This window comes from Bubalus bubalis, chromosome 3 (genome assembly GCF_019923935.1).
Source record: "Bubalus bubalis isolate 160015118507 breed Murrah chromosome 3, NDDB_SH_1, whole genome shotgun sequence".
Lineage (NCBI taxonomy): Eukaryota > Metazoa > Chordata > Mammalia > Artiodactyla > Bovidae > Bubalus > Bubalus bubalis.
Window position 1 is genome coordinate 34158137 of NC_059159.1, and position 18436 is coordinate 34176572.

At 47.0% G+C, this 18436-nt stretch overlaps 1 protein-coding gene across 2 annotated transcripts in view; it reads right to left on the minus strand.

Moving 5' to 3' along the window:
- Positions 1–1168: 1168 nt before the first annotated feature.
- The window catches only part of USP43 (ubiquitin specific peptidase 43), a 52769-nt gene continuing 35501 nt past the window's right edge, over positions 1169–18436 (minus strand). Inside the window, exons 9-15 of one of the 2 annotated variants that reach the window (XM_025280561.3) lie at positions 17156–17259; positions 15950–16027; positions 15016–15142; positions 14572–14923; positions 11989–12147; positions 10105–10269; positions 1169–2904 (exon numbers count right to left, since the gene is read on the minus strand). In XM_025280561.3, the coding sequence (XP_025136346.3) occupies positions 1823–2904; positions 10105–10269; positions 11989–12147; positions 14572–14923; positions 15016–15142; positions 15950–16027; positions 17156–17259 (2067 nt within the window). In that variant the 3' untranslated portion in view covers positions 1169–1822. The remainder of the gene's footprint in view (positions 2905–10104; positions 10270–11988; positions 12148–14571; positions 14924–15015; positions 15143–15949; positions 16028–17155; positions 17260–18436) is intronic. The other variant, XM_044939283.2, reaches the window with a different exon arrangement.

Genomic DNA, 18436 nt, shown 5'->3' on the forward strand with positions numbered 1-18436 from the left:
TATAAGGAAACTAAAAATAACTGCACATATAGGCTGCTGCTGCTGCTAAGTCGCTTCAGTCGTGTCCGACTCTGTGCGACCCCATAGATGGCAGCCCACCAGGCTCCCCCGTCCCTGGGATTCTCCAGGCAAGAACACTGGAGTGGGTTGCCATTTCCTTCTCCAATGCATGAAAGTGAAAAGTGAAAGTGAAGTCACTCAGTCGTGTCCGACTCTTCGTGACCCCATGGACTGCAGCCCACCAGGCTCCTCCGTCCATGGGATTTTCCAGGCAAGAGTACTGGAGTGGGGTGCCATTGCCTTCTCCACATGGGCAGTTGGCCCAAATTATAAACAAGAAGATAAAAAAAGGCCAAAACCCAACTGCCACGTCTGAGGGGCAGGGAGCAATTGCAGGGTCCTGCCCATGATCCCTGCACACAGCACCACCAAGGGGGTGGGCAGACCACCTAAGCCACCCCTCAGACCCAACCACCCTAACCCCATTTTAGGGACCAGCCTGCCCTCCGCAGGGAGGGAACAAGGGCACCCATTGCTTGCCTTCACTCCCTCCTGCTGCAGCACGAGTCCCGGTAAAGCCTTGCCTGTATTCCTCCTCTGGCCGGTCATCAGTTTCTATCATGAAGGAGTCCAAGGACCCCGGTGATGATCCATCAAGACAGGCTCAGACTCTGGTCCTTGAAAGTACATGCTTTCCAGAGAGAGACCTGGGGGGACTTCTATTTCCTTAGCAAACAGCAAGTCATTTTAATTAAAAGTACTTAAAATTTTCAGAAACAACGCAATCAATGACTTTCTGATATCAACAGCAGTGAGCTTAGATACAACAAGGAACTATACTCAGTATTTTTAATAACCTATAAGGGGAAAGAATCTGAAAAAGGATCCATCTATCTATAACTGAATCATTGTGTTGTACAGCTGAAGTGAACATGACTTTGGAAATCAACTTATTTTTTTTGACCATGCCATGTGGCATGCAGATCTTAGTGGGGTCAAACCTGTGCCCCCTGCATTGGAAGTGCAGGGTCTTAACCACTGGACTGCCAGGGAAGTCCAGTTATACTTCATTTTTTTTTAAATGGTTAAATGGGGGGAAAAAGCAATGAGCTAAGTTTATGCAGCAGAAACAAGAGCATTTGTCTAACTTGAATAATTCAGAGAGCTATTTGCATGTTTCATGGATGAACTTTTATTAAAATTGTACATAGATCTCACAGTTAATTTTTTTTTTAAAAAAAGAACTTCCTTTTCCCCCTAGTATCAAAATAGTTATCTTTCTTAAATACCTTGAAAAACTTTAATACAATTGTTATATATTAAATACTCTCCTAAAATACTCTCCGTTCATTCTAGAATCCTGCTTTAGTGCACCTACCACTTGCTTTTTTTGGCATCCTTAATGCTTCATCCCAGAGAAAGATCAGGAGGAAAAGATTTTCCTGTTAAGTCCATTATTAAAAAACAAGGTTTAGGAGAAGCCAATGACAATATTTGATTTAGTACTGAAGGTTCTTATTAATCATTCCTTAATACAAGTACTCAGGCCCTGGAATTCCTTAAAACAGCAGTTCTTGCCCTGAAACGGTTATACTGACCAACCAGCACCCTCTAGTGGTCTGGAAACACACAAGCAGCTAACAACACAGGAAGGTCTTTTCAGACGTCTGGTGTTGGAAATACAGATACAGAGACCAGAAATTTTAATTTTCAGGGGTCAAGAGAAGACAACTGGCTTCCCCCAGTCCCACTCTCAACACGGATTGCCCACAGGTGCTCGGTGCAGAGCCGAGAGAATTTCAGCTCCCCCCAGAGCACACAATCAGAAGCTGGACTCGGGCAAGGATTTCTTCCGACGTAAGGACAGCGTGTGGTATTTCACCTTCGGCAAGGTGCCAAAAGACGTCTGCTCCCCGGGGACACTCCTCTGTGACATGCCGAGGGCGCTGGCCCTCGGGGGCCTGCCAGTCTTGCGAGGGAGGAGCAGAGAGCTGGGCGCTGACCGGATGTCCCTCTCTCTTTCCACGTGGCCAGCTGGGCCCCTGGCCAGGCTCTGTCGAATCCTGAGGGATGGAGACGAGCTTCGGGCCTCCCCATCCACAGCTGGGCTCCTCCTGCCGCTCACCAGGGAGACGGGGGCCACCTGGGGGGCTGCCTCTGGCCTGTCCCTCTTCCTGATCTCCTTCTTCCAAAACACAGACCTCAGAAGGGTGAGGGTCCCTTGTGGGAATCTGTCTGTCTCAGGGTCCCTTCTCTCCCCATTAGCCCTCATCTTGCCTGGGCTGTTTGGGCGACTGTCTGCACTCTTTCTAGGTAACGCCGCAGCGCTGGGACCCTCCTTGGGGGACGGTGCTTGGCCACAGCTCCCAGTTAGGCCACTTCTCTTACAGCTTGTGGTCCTTTGGCCCTCGGGCCGGGCTCGTCTCCCATCATCTTCTGTTGAGGACATCACTGTGAGGGGCAAGTCAAACTGTTTGGGCAGCCTGATGTCCTGACTTGAGTTTTCCTTGAGCTTCCTGGCTGCATTCGGGCCATCTGAGTTGCCAGGGACCACGCAGTGGCCAGGATGGCCAGAGGGGCAGGGCGCTGCGGCCAGCACTGTGTCGCTGGTTCGCCTACTGTCTTCACTCTCCGCAGAGAGGGTGGCATGTGACTTCTGGTGACTGCCGGCAGGACCCGTCAGCAGCTGCACGATGGACTGGCTCGTGGACCGAGGTCTCCGTCTGGACTCCAGGTACTCCACCAGCTCGACAGATGTGCCCAGCGGTTTCTCCCTGGGGCCAAAAGACCAGCGGAGGGGCATGGTCTTGAAGGCCCCCTGCTTTGCTCGGGAAGGCGTAGGCACCTTCATGCTGATACTGCGGCCTTGGATGCCTCGTGCCAAAGGCCTGGACTCCAAGCCTCCTGAAAGAGACACCAAGAGCATCAGTGCCTGACTTGCCCTCCAGCTGCAGTAAGAGTAGGGGCTTCCCTGGTGGTTCAGATGGTAAAGAATCCACCTGCAATGCAGGAGACCCAAGTTCCATCCCTAGGTCAGGAAGATCCCCTGGAGAAGGGCATGGCAACCCACTCCAGTATTCTTGCCTGGGGAATCCCATGGACAGAGGAGCCTGGCAGGCTATAGTCCATGGGGTCACAAACAAGTCAGACACAACTGAAGCAACTTAGCACCCAAGCAGTAAGAGTAGCCACATCCAACAAGCACTGACCGAGCACCTCTGATGATCAGGCACCATCCTGAGTGCTGGGGACATAGCAGTGAACAAGACTATGGCTCCTGCCCTTGGGAACACCAATGTTTTCACTCACTGTTTCATGGGCTCCATTTATATATGTGAAGCCACAGGGCAAGCCAGGGCCAACGAAGGTAGCTATGTGCCAGGCAGTGCAGACTCCCGAGGAAGCTCAGTCTCTGAGGCCACTGGCCTAAGATTTAAAATTCTTTTCATTCATCTTAAATATGGTCATGGAACAGAATGCTCAGCAAAAATCCCTGCCTTTTCAGGTCAAATCAAGTGCGTGTACCTTTCAAATGCACCAATCTCCCTTAGGCTTAAAAAAAAAAAGAAGAGGATCATGTGTTTAATTTTATCAGAATTGCCAGATTCTCCATTTTGCGTTTTGTGACATAGAAAGATGCTTTTGATATGTACTATTAAGGACGATACAGAGTCTAGAAAAAGAGTAATCCAACTTGCAAAAATATATATATACACACACAGGTATAAGTATAGATCTGTGCATGTGTACATATGAAAACATACAAAGAAGTATAGAGAAATAAATACTAAATGACAAGATGTCGAAGGAACCATGGGGGTGCTGTGTGTTTTTTATTTTCTTCTCAATTCTTTCCCTACTCTCAACATTTCAGGGTTTCAGATTTACAAGATGAGAAGAGTTATAGGGAGTTAAAGGGAACATACATATACCCAAGACTGTGTATCCTTCCTGAAGACATAGTCAATCAGTGTCAAAAAAAAAAAAACACCTCAGGCACCAACTTAAGCAAGGAGGTGACTTCTACACTGAAAACTGAAAAACATTGCTGAAAGAAATGAAAGATGACATAAATAAATGAAAACAGATCTTGTATTCATGGATTTGAAGATTGAATATTGTTAAAATGTCAGGCCTTCCCTGGTGGTCCATGGTTAAGACTCTGCACTTCCAAGGCAGGGGGCACAGGTTCAAATCCTGGTCTGGGAACTAAGATCCCACATGCCTCATAGCATGGCAAAAAAATCAAAATAAAATAGCAATAAGAACAATAAATAATTTTTTAAATCTTCAAAAAAATTGTCAATATTACCCAAAGAAATATATGGATTTAGTGCAATCCCTATCAAAATACCCATGAGGTTTTAAACAGAAATAGAAAAACTCATCCTAAAATTCATATGGAATCTCATGGGACCCCCAAATAGCCAGTCACCAGAAAGACACATACTGTATGATCACACTCTAAGAAGGACTCTGAGCAGCCAAAAACAGAGACACAGAAAGTAAAATGGTGGCTGCCAGGGGCTGGGGGAGGAGGGAACAGGGAATTAGTGTTTACCAGGTTCAGGGTTTCAGATTTACAAGATGAGAAGAGTTATAGGGGTGGTTTTTGGTGGTGGTACAACAATGTGAATGTACTTAATACCACCGAACGGTACACTTACAGATGGTCACGATGGCAAAGCCTATTGTGTGTGTGTGTGTGTTTGTTTTCCTGGTTTGTGGGATCTTAGTTTCCCAACCAGGGGTTGAACCCAGGAACCTTGACTGTGAAGTCCAGAGTCCTAACCACTGGACCACCACGGAAGTCCCTGTCATGTGTGTTTAACACAATTTTTAAAAGTTAAAAAGTCGTTAGTCATTGCACCGTTAAGACGCCTTGATTTATGAGATGCCTGTCACCACTGAGAAAGGACTCCTCAGCTAAGCCCACGTGGCACAAGGATGGTCACCCTGAGCAAGGGCACCAGCCTCTTGCCCACAGTCCTCCACTCTCCCACGGGGCACGGTCCCCAGCTCCCAAAATGAGCAGGACTGCAGCCACCAAAGCCGACCTCTGAGCTGTACGGAGAGGGCCCAGGGGGCGGGGGTGCTCAGGAGGTCAGAGGAGCAGATACGAGGGGTTCCCAAGCTGCCAGCTGGGAAAACACACAAGCATGTAACCCAGCCGAGGTGCACAGACAGTCCGTCAACTCTACGAGGCGTCTGACAGCATCTCCGAGGTTCTGAAGATCTTGCCTTTCAGGTTTTCCACAGATAATCTTTGGTATTTTTTATTTTTCTTTAAAGCACTTTAGATTAGCCAGCGATGGACACAACATCACTCCCATATACTTTGTAATTCCAGTCCTGAATGATGTTGTTGTTCCATCATTAAATTCCCACACCTTGGAGGGAAAAAAATAAATAAAACAGTTCTGGGGGCTGAGATGTGTGGAAAGGTTTTGTTTCTGGTCCACAGCCCAGGGGAAGGGCAGAAAGAGAAGCTTTGTATTAGGAGTCACAGAGCGGTGACTTTCAGCCTTTCAAAACAGGAGGAGCCAACTGCAGCCCTGGCAGGCAGCGGAGCCCGCTCTCCATCCTTCCCCCACCCCCGATCGAGGGGCGCGGACACCCCGCATCCTGTCACCGGGACCGCAGGTGTCCGCAAAGTACCCAGCTCCTCTTTCTCAAGACGCAGTGAGAAAGCACCTTACCAATCAGGATTTTATTTCATTCTGTTTGTTGGATCTGAGAAGGAGCCAGAGCTTTGGCGGAGCAGAAAAATAAACGCGAAAGCACCCACTGGGAGCCAGTGCTTCCTGTTCACCAAAGACCTCGCTTTCGGGGAAGGCAGGGGGCGTTGGGGGGGCGGGCAAGTGCTCCCCAATAAGAGAAGCCACAGCAATGAGAAGCCCCAGCACTGCAACGAAGAGTAGGCCCCAATCGCCGCAACTAGAGGAAAGCTCACGGGCAGCAATGAAGACTCAGCACGGCCAAAAATAAAAATAAACAAGTAAATAAAAGAAAGACTCTCTCAGGAGCCAAGGCCACCGGCCCTGTCCATCACTCCAAGAACCACCCGCCACTCAAAGAGGGTAGAGGGCAGCCTCTATGTGCAGAAACAGAGACGTAAGAACATACTTAAAGGGGTCTGGCTGGAGAAGGACGTGGTAATCTACTCTGGTATTTGTGCCTGGGAAATCCCACAGACGGAGGAGCCTGGCAGGCTGCAGTCCATGGGGTTGCAAAAGACTCGGACACGACTGAAGGGACTAAACAGCAAACAAAGGGGGTCTGGCAGTCAGAGAATATGAATAAACAGAAACATCAGAACAGGCTCTTTTGAGCCATCAAAGAAAACAGACAAAAGCTGTCAATGAGACTCCAGTGTAGAAACACAGGAGACTGAAATATGTGACTTTCAGGTTTTAAATTTCAGTAAATGAACTGAAGGCATTCAGGGTCACTGTTAAGACTCAGATTAGTGCCCTGAAGTGATCTTGAAATTTATGACATTTGGTACATTTCACAAATTCTATAATTGTGAAAGAAGCGTTTGAAGCCACAGAGCAAAATGGCAAAGAGATAGAAATTGCAGGGCAAAGCTAGGAGACTTTTGAGGACAGATGTAGGAGAGTCAAGAGGCAAATAACAGGAATTTGAAAAGTAGGCAAGACAATAATTAAACAAAAAGAGCATTTCCTTAAAGAAAAGCCTGCATCTGGAGAAGGAGCACTCCAAGTTCCAGGCAGGGTTGATGAACGAACACAGACCCAGGCATATTCTGGTAGGATTTCTAAATTCCAAGGTCAAAGCTTCCAGCCAGAAAGAACAAGTGACTCTCACATGAAAAAAAAGAAGTTGTCACCTGCAACCTTGGGGCCTCATAGACCGTGGGAAAGCATCCACAGATGCCCGAGAGAAAAACAACTATAACCTAAGAGCCCTTCACCCCCAAGCTACCATATACTTCCCAGGAAAAGAAAATATTTGCGGCTCTGCTGAGAGTTAGACAGCATATCACGCATACCTAAAAAGAACTCTGAGCAAACACTAAAAGTCAGCACCACGCCCGCAAGAGGATGATGAAAAGACGACAGACAGCGGTGTCCCAGCGGAACCCTGCAACCAGGTACCATCCACCCTCCCGGGGAACAGGTGGTCTTAGGATGTGTTATGTGAGCTTAAGTTGGTGTGTTTGGGACAGGAAAGTGACAGCAAGAGGAATTCTGATGACAATCTGCAACAGAGTAGGAAACCATCTCAGCAAAATCTAAGAGCTGGGGAATGACATGGGGGAGCTCCAGAAACAGACCGGAAGGAGTATGTGAGAACATTTCTAATCTCTCAGCTGGGGGGAATGGCATGGAAGCGTTACACAGGTCATCTTATGGGGGAAAGAGAGGAGGCAGTGCTGAAACATAATGACTCCAGGAAACAGCAGGCTTCTCATATCCATATAATAATAGGACAATACATTTGATTATAAATATTGGGAAGCATGAAGTAACAATTAATAAGATGTTAAAGAACAGCACTTCCAAGTGAAGGAAGAGAAAAAGGGAACACATTGCAACATGATCAAATCACTAAAAATAAGAAAAAAAAGAATGAGTAATAGAAAACATTTTTAAATGAAAATTCACTATATATAAAATAGGTAACCAACAAGGACCTACTGAATAGCACAGGGAACTATATCAATATTTTGCAGTAACCTGCAAGGGAAAAGAATCTGAAAAATATATATAATATATGTTATATATGCGTGTATGATGTTACTCTGTCGTGTCCAACTTTTTGCGACCCTATGGACTGTAGCCAGCCAGGCTCCTCTGTCCATGGGATTCTCCAGGCAAGAATACTGGAGTGGGTTGCCCTCCTCCAGGGGATCTTCCCAACCCATGGATCGAATCCATGTCTCTTATGTCTCCTGCATTGGCAGGCAGGTTCAGGAAATCACTTTGCTGTATACCAGAAGCTAACACAACATTGTAAATCAACTATAATTCAATTTTTAAAAAGGACACGGTGAAATTGAATACAACAATCGACTCACCTAACTGAATACTTAAGATATAAAGCTAAAAACAAAAACAAAAACAAAAGATATAAAGCTCACATTCCTCAGACAATGTACATTATTTTGTAAATTGTGTACACAGAACACTGACAGATAACAAATAACACTGACAAAATAATCATCGTGTACTTACTTGATCACAAAAAGGGAATCGTTTTTGAAAACAACATTCTTGGATCACGATCCATAAAATCAGGTATCAAGAATAAAAGAGTGACTAAAAACTCTTAAACAATTGAAATACCCTGATAACCTTAAGATCAAAGAGGAAATCGAAACTGAAATAACATACTATTTGGAAAGCACTGAAAAAGAGACAATAAAACCTTTGAGGCTTAATAAAAGCCATAGAGGAAATTCACCATCAGGAGCATCAACACTGAAACGGTTTAGTCCTAGGGCCCCTCCTCTGAAAGGACCTCAGCAATTTTTTCACATGGTCATGTTTTTATATACAATTACAGAAGTGTTTCTGTGTCCTTTTCTTTTTAACAGAGCCTCTCCTAACGTTCATCCCCAATTATATAAGTTGTGGTCCCCATAAATTTGAATCTGTTCATTTTTGTTTAAATTGCCTTCATTATTATGAGGTCCCATCACCAGAGCTATCGGAAGGATCAAACTGCCAGGCTATCAGTGTTTCTCTGCAGGGGAACTGCTGGCACTTGGGAAGGACAAGTCTGTGCTGCGTGGAACCATCCCTGAGCATTGCAAGACATTTAGCATCCTTGCCTCCTGGGGACTAAATGCTAGTTGTCCCCTCTACTCATTTGGACAGTAAAAAAAATTCTCCCACAGACCCATAGGGAGAGGAGGTGGTACTAAGTGAAAATGTTAGTCCCTCAGTCGTGTCTGACTCTTTGCAATCCCATAGACTGTAGCCCACCAAGCTCCTCCATCCATGGAATTCTCCGAGCAAGAAAACTGGAGTGGGTTGCCATTCTCTTCTAAGGGATCTTCCCAACCCAGGGACTGAACCTGAATCTCCTGCATTGCAGGCAGATTCTTTACCATCTGACCCACCAGGGAAGCCCAACCACTGTTGAAAACCTATGGGCTGGATTTTGATCTTGCCCAGGCTTAGTACTCACAGGAAAATAAGGATGGATATTCAACCATCTCAGGGCTTCTCAAACAGGTTCCAAATCTATCACCATTATATTCAAACTCCAAAAGGGAACACTCCTTTTGAACCAAGTCTCTGACCCGTGTCCTAACTTGAAACTTGAATTTGGAATTTACACCTAAGAGCCGCAAAGCCAGGATTCAGGCAGCCAGAAGGAGCAGGTCTTCCTGCAGCCCAGCTACCTTGCAACTGAGCTTGTGACTGGTTACGTCTGAGGTTCAGCTTTCTCTTTTGTAAAAAGGTGATCATCTCACTTCTCCCAGAGAGTTGGAGGAGATGAGATACATAACGTGCCAGCAAGGGTGTGGAGGTCAGTGACTCTCCAATACTACTTCTCCTTCCACCCCACCCCTCTCTGTCTCTCTGGGGAGTTTTCTAGAGCTATGCCCCACCCCTGTCTGAGTACTATGTTGGAAAGTTGGCTGTCTCTTGAAGTTGCCTCCGTGAGCGATATGAAACACATTTTTTCTTGGGAGAACTGAGAAATGGCCCAAGGTCCTAAACCTCTGAACAGACCTGGGGTGAATTTATGAGCCTGTCAGAGGCTCATGCTAATGAGGAATGGACAAGCTTGGGAAAGAATGCCTTTTGGTTTTTGTTCAACAGACACTACCCTAAAGTGTGCACAGATAAAAAATGTGAAGAGAAAAGAAATGCCCAGATAGGGTGAGTCAGAATATAATGCACTGGGACTTCCCTGCTGATCCAGGGGCTAAGACCTGCGCTCCCAGTGCAGAGGGCCCAGATTCCATTCCTGATCAGGGAACTAGATTCCACACGCCCCACCTAAAAGTTTGTAATGCTGCCCCAGCCAAGACCCAGCACAGTGAAATAAATAGACAAATATTCTAAAAAAAGAAAAGAAAATGAAAATAAGATCAGCAAATTTAACTGACATGATGGAACATACCCTTCTCCTGCCTGGGCAGGCTGTTGGTGCAGAAGGCAGACTCAGGCAACCGGGGCCGCGCAGGGCCAGGGGCAGAGCTCCAGGACAACAGGCTGCCCCTTGTACTGCCGTTACTGCTCCCGAGCCGGAGGAGCCAGTGGTCAGACAAGGAAGAGCTGGTGGAACCTGCAGAGGGAACACAGAGCAGGTGGGCTGGACCATCCTTCCGGGGCCCCAGAACACTTCTCACCGCCAGATTCCCATCCCTGAGCCCAGAACTACAGAAACAGAGCGGAGCTACAGAAATGAAAGTGAATTGCTAGAGGAGAACCTGTAATTGATGAACCATAGCTTCCCTGGTGGCTCAGAAGGTAAAGAATCTGCCTGCAATGTGGGAGGCCCAGGTTCGATCCCTGGGTCAGGAAGAGCCCCCGTAGAAGGGCATGGCAACCCACTCCAGGATTCTGGCCTAGAGAATCCCATGGACAGAGGAGCCTGGCAGGCTACAGTCCATGGGGTCGCAAAGAGTCGGGCACAACTGAGCGACTACACTTTCACTTTCTTTTTTAATAAACATAGCTCTCAGGTTGGGTTAAGCAATTATTTCCTATTGAGGACCCACATCCCTTATAACTGCCTCTCCCTTTCTAATGGGACTAATGCAGGGTTATACTACACAAGCTTAACACGTTATTGACCTGAGATGTATTAATGTGTCTTTTGTTACCTGAACGTTACTGACTGGCAACACATCAATACGTTTGTAGAGAGTGATACAATTAACATCACCCTGAGAAGGTGTTAGAGCTTAAAATTGATCAAGGGTTTATTATGCAACTTATGAATGTCATTATCATTCACATTTTCCTCCCTTAGGTTTTTGTTCCAACCTTGTGTGTAGTCTAAACTTAAAATTTTCAAAAATGACACATCGCAAAATTTTGAGTGAAAAAGAATTTTTCAGTAAATTTTATGCTGATTGTCCAAGTGACATATATACTAGTGTCTCAGAAGATGGCAGTTCTTCAGAATATAGTTCTGATTCAAACAATGTAATTATTAGGCCAACAAAAGATGGAAAGTGAAAATGAAACTCACGGTGCTAAAGAAGGCTCCTTTGCTTCTACAGAAGAGAGAACGAAAGACAACATTTTATGAAAATCGGAAAACTACAGTTATGTCAGATGTAACAACTGAACATCATAACCGCCAACTGTTAATGAAATAACAGAACTAATTTTTGGCTGACCAAAATAAAAATCGGTGGCCAAGGCAATAGTTTCTGCAAAAATCCCTCGGTCAATAATGAGCTAATTAAGATCAGGCTCATATGAGCAAGAGAGAAAATATAGAATGCCACGCTCCCAAGAGTCACCTGTCACAGGTACAAAATGTTATTCCTTTTCCCGTTCTTGGATCTCAGTGTGTCCCGCCCACATCGTTACAAATGGGACACAGTTCTGTAGGGCTGTACATGCTCTGGAAAGTGAAAGTAAAAGTCACTCAGTCATGACTGAGTCATGGACGCCCCATACAGTCTGTGGAATTCTCCAAGCCAGAATACCAGAGTGGGTAGCTGTTCCCTTCTCCAGTGGATCTTCCCAATCCAGGGATCGAACCCAGGTCTCTCACATTGCATGCAGATTATTTACCAGCTGAACGACCAGAGAAGCCCAAGAATACTGGAGTGGGTAGCCTATCCCTTCTCCAGCGGATCTTCCTGACCCAGGAATCAAACCGGGGTCTCCTGCATTGCAGGCAGATTCTTTACCAGCTGAGCTACCAGGGAAGCAGACAAAGCTTCCTCTTTCAGACCCTTGCCGGACCTATCCTGGTCCTTGATGTGACTGAGCATCTTGCCTTTGTTCAGGACCCCCCTCTCCCGGGAGGAATGGCAGTACCTACCTCTCACAGAGCTGCTGGCTGACCACGGAGGGATGCTGTTCCTCTTCTGATAAAACAAGATGTAAGCCCCTCGCGTGTTGACCTCGTCTTCTAGAAGCGGCTCCACCATGCTGTCATCGTAACTGTACCACTGGCCGTCCAGAGAGTTCCGGCAGTAGGCTGCGAAGGTCCAAACCCCAAGTCCCCGTTAATTGGAGCCCCCCAAAGCAGGAAGAGATTTCCCACTGGCATGGCTGAAAAACAGATATTTGTCATAGAATGAGAAACATCGGTTCATTTTTAGCCAGAAAGGAATTTGGTGGAATCAGAAAGGATCAACCAGTTATACATCCAGATGCTCACTGATAAACTGAGTTGTTACCACACAAGCTGAATCCTTACGTTGTAGAGATTGTTCAGGCAAAATTTCTAATAAAAGCGTGTCCTGAGTTCTTTATGGGGGGCTTCCCTGGTGGCTCAGACGGTAAAGAATCTTCCTGCAATGCATGAGACCCAAGTTTGATCCCTGGGTCGGGAAGATCCCCTGAAGAAGGGAATGGCTACTCATTTCAGTATTCTTGCCTGGGAAATCCCACGGACAGAGGAGCCTGGTGGGCTACGGGCAATAGGGTCGCTAAAGAGTCAGACATGACTGAGCAACTGATACTTTCACTTTTTTCAGGTAACAATGCTAACGGTCATCCTGGTTCTTTTGAGAAGCTTCAAAATGCACAACTCTGATTCAGTATGCAAGGAAAATATGCACTTGGGATTATAATACACTTCTTTCCTACCTAAGAACTGTAGCCAAACATCTAAGAAAATGATCATAGATAAGACTCTCACTACCTTCCAAACAAATACAAGAAATATTCCTCTCCTTTCCTTCCACATCTCAGTAAATGGTACCATAACATACTAATTCAGGAGTAAAAGCCAGCTTTTTTTTTGTAATGGGCCAAATAGCCCATTTGGCCAATTTTTGGCTCTGCAGGTCACCTTTGGCCACCTACGGTCTCTGTCATATATTCTTCTTACTGTTATTTGGTTTGTTTTTTGTTTTGCCTTTTTACCCCCTTTTAAAATGTAAAAGCCATTTTTAACTCATGAACCGAGCGAATACAGGTGCCAGACTGGATTTGGCCCACGAGCCACACTTGACTGGCTTTTTTTTTTTTTGGCGGAAACTCATGGCATGTGGGATCTTAGTTCCCTGACCAGGGATTGAACCCACATCCCCTGCTGTGGAAGCACAGTTGACTGACCTGCACTGGCTCAAACGAGGCACGAGAAGTTCATCTTTGCTCCTGCCTCTCTTCCATCCCATGCTGAGTGCAAAAGCTAGTCTGACCAATTCTCTTTCTCAAATGTGTCTTGAATACCCTATCATCACCCAAGTCCCAGCCAACACGATCTCCCACTTGAGGCCCAGAAACACCCTCCTAACTGCAATTCCAGCTTATATTCTTGCTCCACCCAATTCTCTGCTCAAGCTAAGACCTCACTTTGTGAACTCGATTATGTCTTTATTCCTCTGCTGAAAACCTTTTAATGGCTTCCCACCACGGTTTGGAAAAATACAATCTCTTTTCCATGGCCTCCAGCATCTTGGGATCCAGCCCCATCTTGACTTACTTCCCCCTTCAGTCACAGCGGGATTTCATCAATTCTTAAACACACAAACTCTGCCTCTGGACCTTTGGACATGTTAGCAGTGCTGCCCATAATGCTTTCCTACCATTATTCACACAGCTAGTTCCACATCTTCTTTCCTAAAGGTAATACGCTCAGGCAGGCCTTATCTGTATCTCAGACACAGCAACCAATCACCTTTTCATGACACCAAGTAGTGAAAGTGTTAAAGGGACAAGCACCTTTTTATTTCTGTGTCTGAAATTAGTCCCATGAGGGCAGGACTCCTATTCATCTTGTTCATCACTTAGGCTCCAGCACCTGGCCCAGGGTTTGGCATAGAATGGGGACTTCATAAATATTTGCTCAATGAACAAATGAGTGATGGTCCTGGTTGTTTATACAGTCCAGTATTTTCCAAACTGCAGGTTCATGAGCACACTAGCAACAGCCCACGTTTCAAAACAAAATATTTCCAAGAATGCTTTTCCAGAAATGACCTAATTTATAGTAGTGTAAAACAGACCAAGGTATGCAATTATGAACTGAGTGAGCTGCCAAGCTCTTTGTTTCTGTCCTCCCATCCTTCATTCACTTCAAGTTCCTAGAAGGCAGTAACAACTGAATGTACCCCATAGAAATAAATACCAAATCTGATAAGTGGGAGTCTTTGGGCTGAATCACAGATAAGGACAAATGTCACTCTTTGGGTTTCACCTGATATGGTGAAAACTCGGGCTGTAACTAACTTTCTATCCCAACCACCCTCCTAAGCCTGCCCCATGCTTGGACCAGTACCCCCTTCCCTCTGGCAGGTTCCAGGCATGGAGCGGGTGAGGGGTCAGCTGGTGTCGAGTGCCCGAGTGAGCTTGGCATCCCATGGGCGTCCCTTCCCAGGGTATCTGGAGGCCCAGGCCACAGCCACGAATGTGGGCATAGCAGCAGCAGCCGCGGACCGCGAGGCGGGCTCACCTGTGTAATGCCCACCTTGCAAACTGCCGTGGTGGTTGCAGACGGCATAGAGGTCGTACAGGAAGTCTGGCGGGTAGCTGGTGGGCAGGCAGGCTGGCTGCTTCCAGGAAGGAGGCCAGGCGCCCGGCTTGGCCTTGGGGCTGGTGCTCCTCTGGGCCACGTGGGGAGCCATGTCGAGCCCGGCGAGCGGGAACTTCACCAGCGTGGAGAGCTTGTTCCTCCTCTCGCCCACCTGGCAGAAGCGCTTGAGGTGGATGATAAGGATGTCGGGCAGGGTCCAGAGGCTCAGCTTCACCACCCCCTGCTGCAGGGCCTGGCAGTGGGGGCAACGCCACGCGTCGTCCTGGGCCAGCTAGAAGGGAAGCCACCAGGACCGTGAGCCCACCCACTGACGGGCCCTGGCGCCTCCCCGTCCAGCAGGGGCGCAGACCCCCAGGGCGGGACCTGCTCCTCCTTGGTGTAGAACTGGAAACACTCGTCCAGGGTGCAGCTGTGCTGCTGGTGGGCCTGCTGCTGCCGCCGCACGCTGTCCGCATCTTGCACCCGCTCCTCCTGGGGGCTCCCAAACAGGCTGCAGGGAGAGCAGAAAGGCCGTGTGGGTGTCTCACCTCCCGCAACGCCCCCAACCGAGGGTCTCCACTCCCAGCTAATGGGGTGCAAAGCATCTGCTGTGGAGTCAAAGGCCCCTTTCCTTGGGCTCCAGGAGCGCCCACTCTCTCTTACTGGAATTCTGAGTCTCCACCAGCAGCCCTGAGAAGGACCAAGCCCTGGGCTTATGCATCTTTGTCTCATGTGATGCATGGCCTGGCACCTAGTTGAGATTAATAAACCCTGGCCAGGCCGAACAGTGTCTTTTACCAACGTTGGAAGATGCCCTCAGGGTTAGAGAAGCAGCCACACTGAGTGATTCAGAGTGTGCACTTGAGTCCAATGGCCTGAATTCAAAGTCCACCTCTGCCAGGCACGGGCTGTGTGACACTGAGCAACCCTTTAACCTCTCTGTGCCTTGGTTTCCTCATCTGACAAGGTGGATTCAAGTCGGCCCTACCTTACAGGATGGGATGCATGAAATATCCTGCACGGACGGAAAGTGCTCAGGGCAGTGCCTGGCCAGGGGAAGTGGATAAGTGTCACCTCACCACTTACAACTGCGACCGTGACCACCACGGCCATCACCCACCGACATCATTATACTATTCCTACTGCTGTTGTTTATAGACAGACAGTTGCCACGGGGGCTTCTTGGAGGAATGGGTCACAGGGCATCCGGGAAGCTTCATACACCCCACAGTGGCATCAGGGGAGCTGGCACAGGAAGGTCCTTTATGCACGAACAGGCATTGTCTCCTCTGCTCGAGCTGGGCTCTGCTGGACTCACCGCTCCTTGGTGTCAACGTCCCACTCCACGGCCAGTTTGATGTGCGGAGGGCCTCCTGGCCTCCTGAGATGCAGAGCCCTGATGAGAGAATAGGGGGCCCACCTAAGACATGGAGATGGGCTTCCCACTCTCCCCACCCTCCCCACCCCCAGGACCAATGTTCTCAACAGAAACGTCCAGAGCTGCATGGAAACCAAGGTCGGGGGCCTGAGGAGGCACTGTCTGCGGAAGGCTTGGTCCTTCATCTACCCTGAAGCCTCTGTCCTCCCTGTCCTGGGAGCTGTGAGCTCTGAGGGTCTGGTGGCTCAGCGCTCCCACTGCAGCCCCAGCCACCTGCTCAATGACAATAGGTCTGTTCTGTTTGAACATCCTACACACACACCCAATTCTGATGATGCTCAAAATGAGCTGCTGGGTTTCCCTCCACTGTGAAGTAAAAGGAGCACCTTTGAGCCCACCTCCATGACCTAAAAGGTCTTCCCCTTCCAGAGCCCCCCAGACCCAGAAAATCTCATTGGCCCATCGCTCTTTCCAGCTGCTTGCACTCAGCCCTTTCAGAAGAGACTGGCTGGCCTTAATGCAGAAGAAAGTGGAAGACGTGAAATCAACAAGATGCATATAGACAAGCGATGGGAGGGTCTGCCCCTTAAAAGAAGGTTTTGAATGTACTGCAAGAAAAAAGTGGAGATGCCACATGAGCCTCCAGCTGTCACCAAGATGATTCAAAAACAGGTTTTGAGGGACATCCCTGGGGGTCCATGGTTAAGACTCTGAGCTTCCAATGCAGAGGGCATGGAGTTACATCCCTAGTCAGGGAACTAAGATCCTGCATGCTGTATAGCATGGCCAAAAAATAAAAATAACAAATAAAACAAAATTGAAACTATCAAAAAAAAAAAAACACAAAACAAAAACCCAGGGTTTGAGTTCATGGAAGGTATACAATCCTTAACTAGCCATGTGAGTGTGAATAAGTCCTCATCTTTGGGAACCCCAAGGTCCCCTCCATCTCTGAAGTGGCCATCAGTCCTGCTTAGACATAAGGACTGGAAGCACAGAATGTATACAAGGACCTAACCCAGTCGCTAGTGCTGAAGACCAAGGGCAACTAAGATTGTCATCAGTTTTACTGATACACAGCCTTGAAGGAGTCTAGTCAGACAAGAACGTATTCATTCTCTTACCATGTCTGGAACATACCCTTACCTATCAACTGCCCAGTGACAGAGGGGCTGACTGTCCTGTGGGGACAAGTAGCTACAGGCCAGGGAGAGTCCCACGACCCGGATGGAGAACAGTGACCCCAGGTTCTGCCAAGAAAAGAACAGGAAGCAGGTCAACGTGCATGTTGGTGTGAATCAGATGGTTATGTGCAAAGAAGTTACTCAAAAAATGCAACTTTCTGATTATAGGGATTTTTTGAATATGTCCTTAATAATTGTTTTCTAAACCTGGAGATATAAAGGCTTTAGATTTTTTTAGACGATACACCCTATACCTTTTAACATAGTAATCTAATACCATGTAACGTTAAATTTTCTGAAACAGTGAACACAGTGATTTAAAATAACATTTTAAAAAATAAAATAACACATGGTTAATTGAAGCAAATGTTGGCACAATAAATGGGAAATTAAACCAATTCTGTTCATCAATTATTAATGGGGAAGGAAATGGCAACCCACTCCAGTACTCTTGCCTAGAGAATCCCATGGATGGAGGAGCCTGGTGCAGGCTACTGCCCAGGGGGTCGCAAAGTTAATAGGCAATTTAATTTATCAAGATGATTATAATCATCACCAGATTACCAAAGTGAGGCAATTATCTAAAAGCAAGCTAGTGTACATTTTACTTAACAAATGCTAAGTATTTGTACACATCGAAATAAGCCACATAACAGAAATGTCACATATGTTTTTATTCTAAGATATATATTTTTTTCATATTCTAACTTTTCTGAACTGAAGTGAACCTTGAAAGTGAAAGTCACTCAGTCGTATCTGATTCTTTGCAACCCCATGGAATTCTCCATTGAACCCCATGGAATTCTCCAGGCCAGAATACTGGAGTATGTAGCCTTTCCCTTCTCCAGGGGATCTTCCCAACCCAGGGATCGAACCCAGGTCTCCCACAATGCAGGCAGATTGTTTACCGTCTGAGCCACCAGGGAAGCCAAGTGAACCTTAAACAGCGTTATTTGCAAAAGTCAACTGATAGAAGTAACCCAAGAATCCATAACATATGAATGGATAAACCAAATGTGGTATTATATACACACAAGGGATTCCCTGACAGCTCAGCTGGTAAAGAATCCACCTGCAATTCAGGAGATTTTAGTTTGATTCCTGGGTTGGAAAGATCCCCTGGAGAAGGGATAGGCTACCTACTCTAGTATTCTTGGGCTTCCCTAGTGGCTCAGCTGGTAAAGAGTCTGCCTGCAATGCGGGAGACCTGGGTTCGATCCCTGCCTTGGAAAGATCCCCTGGA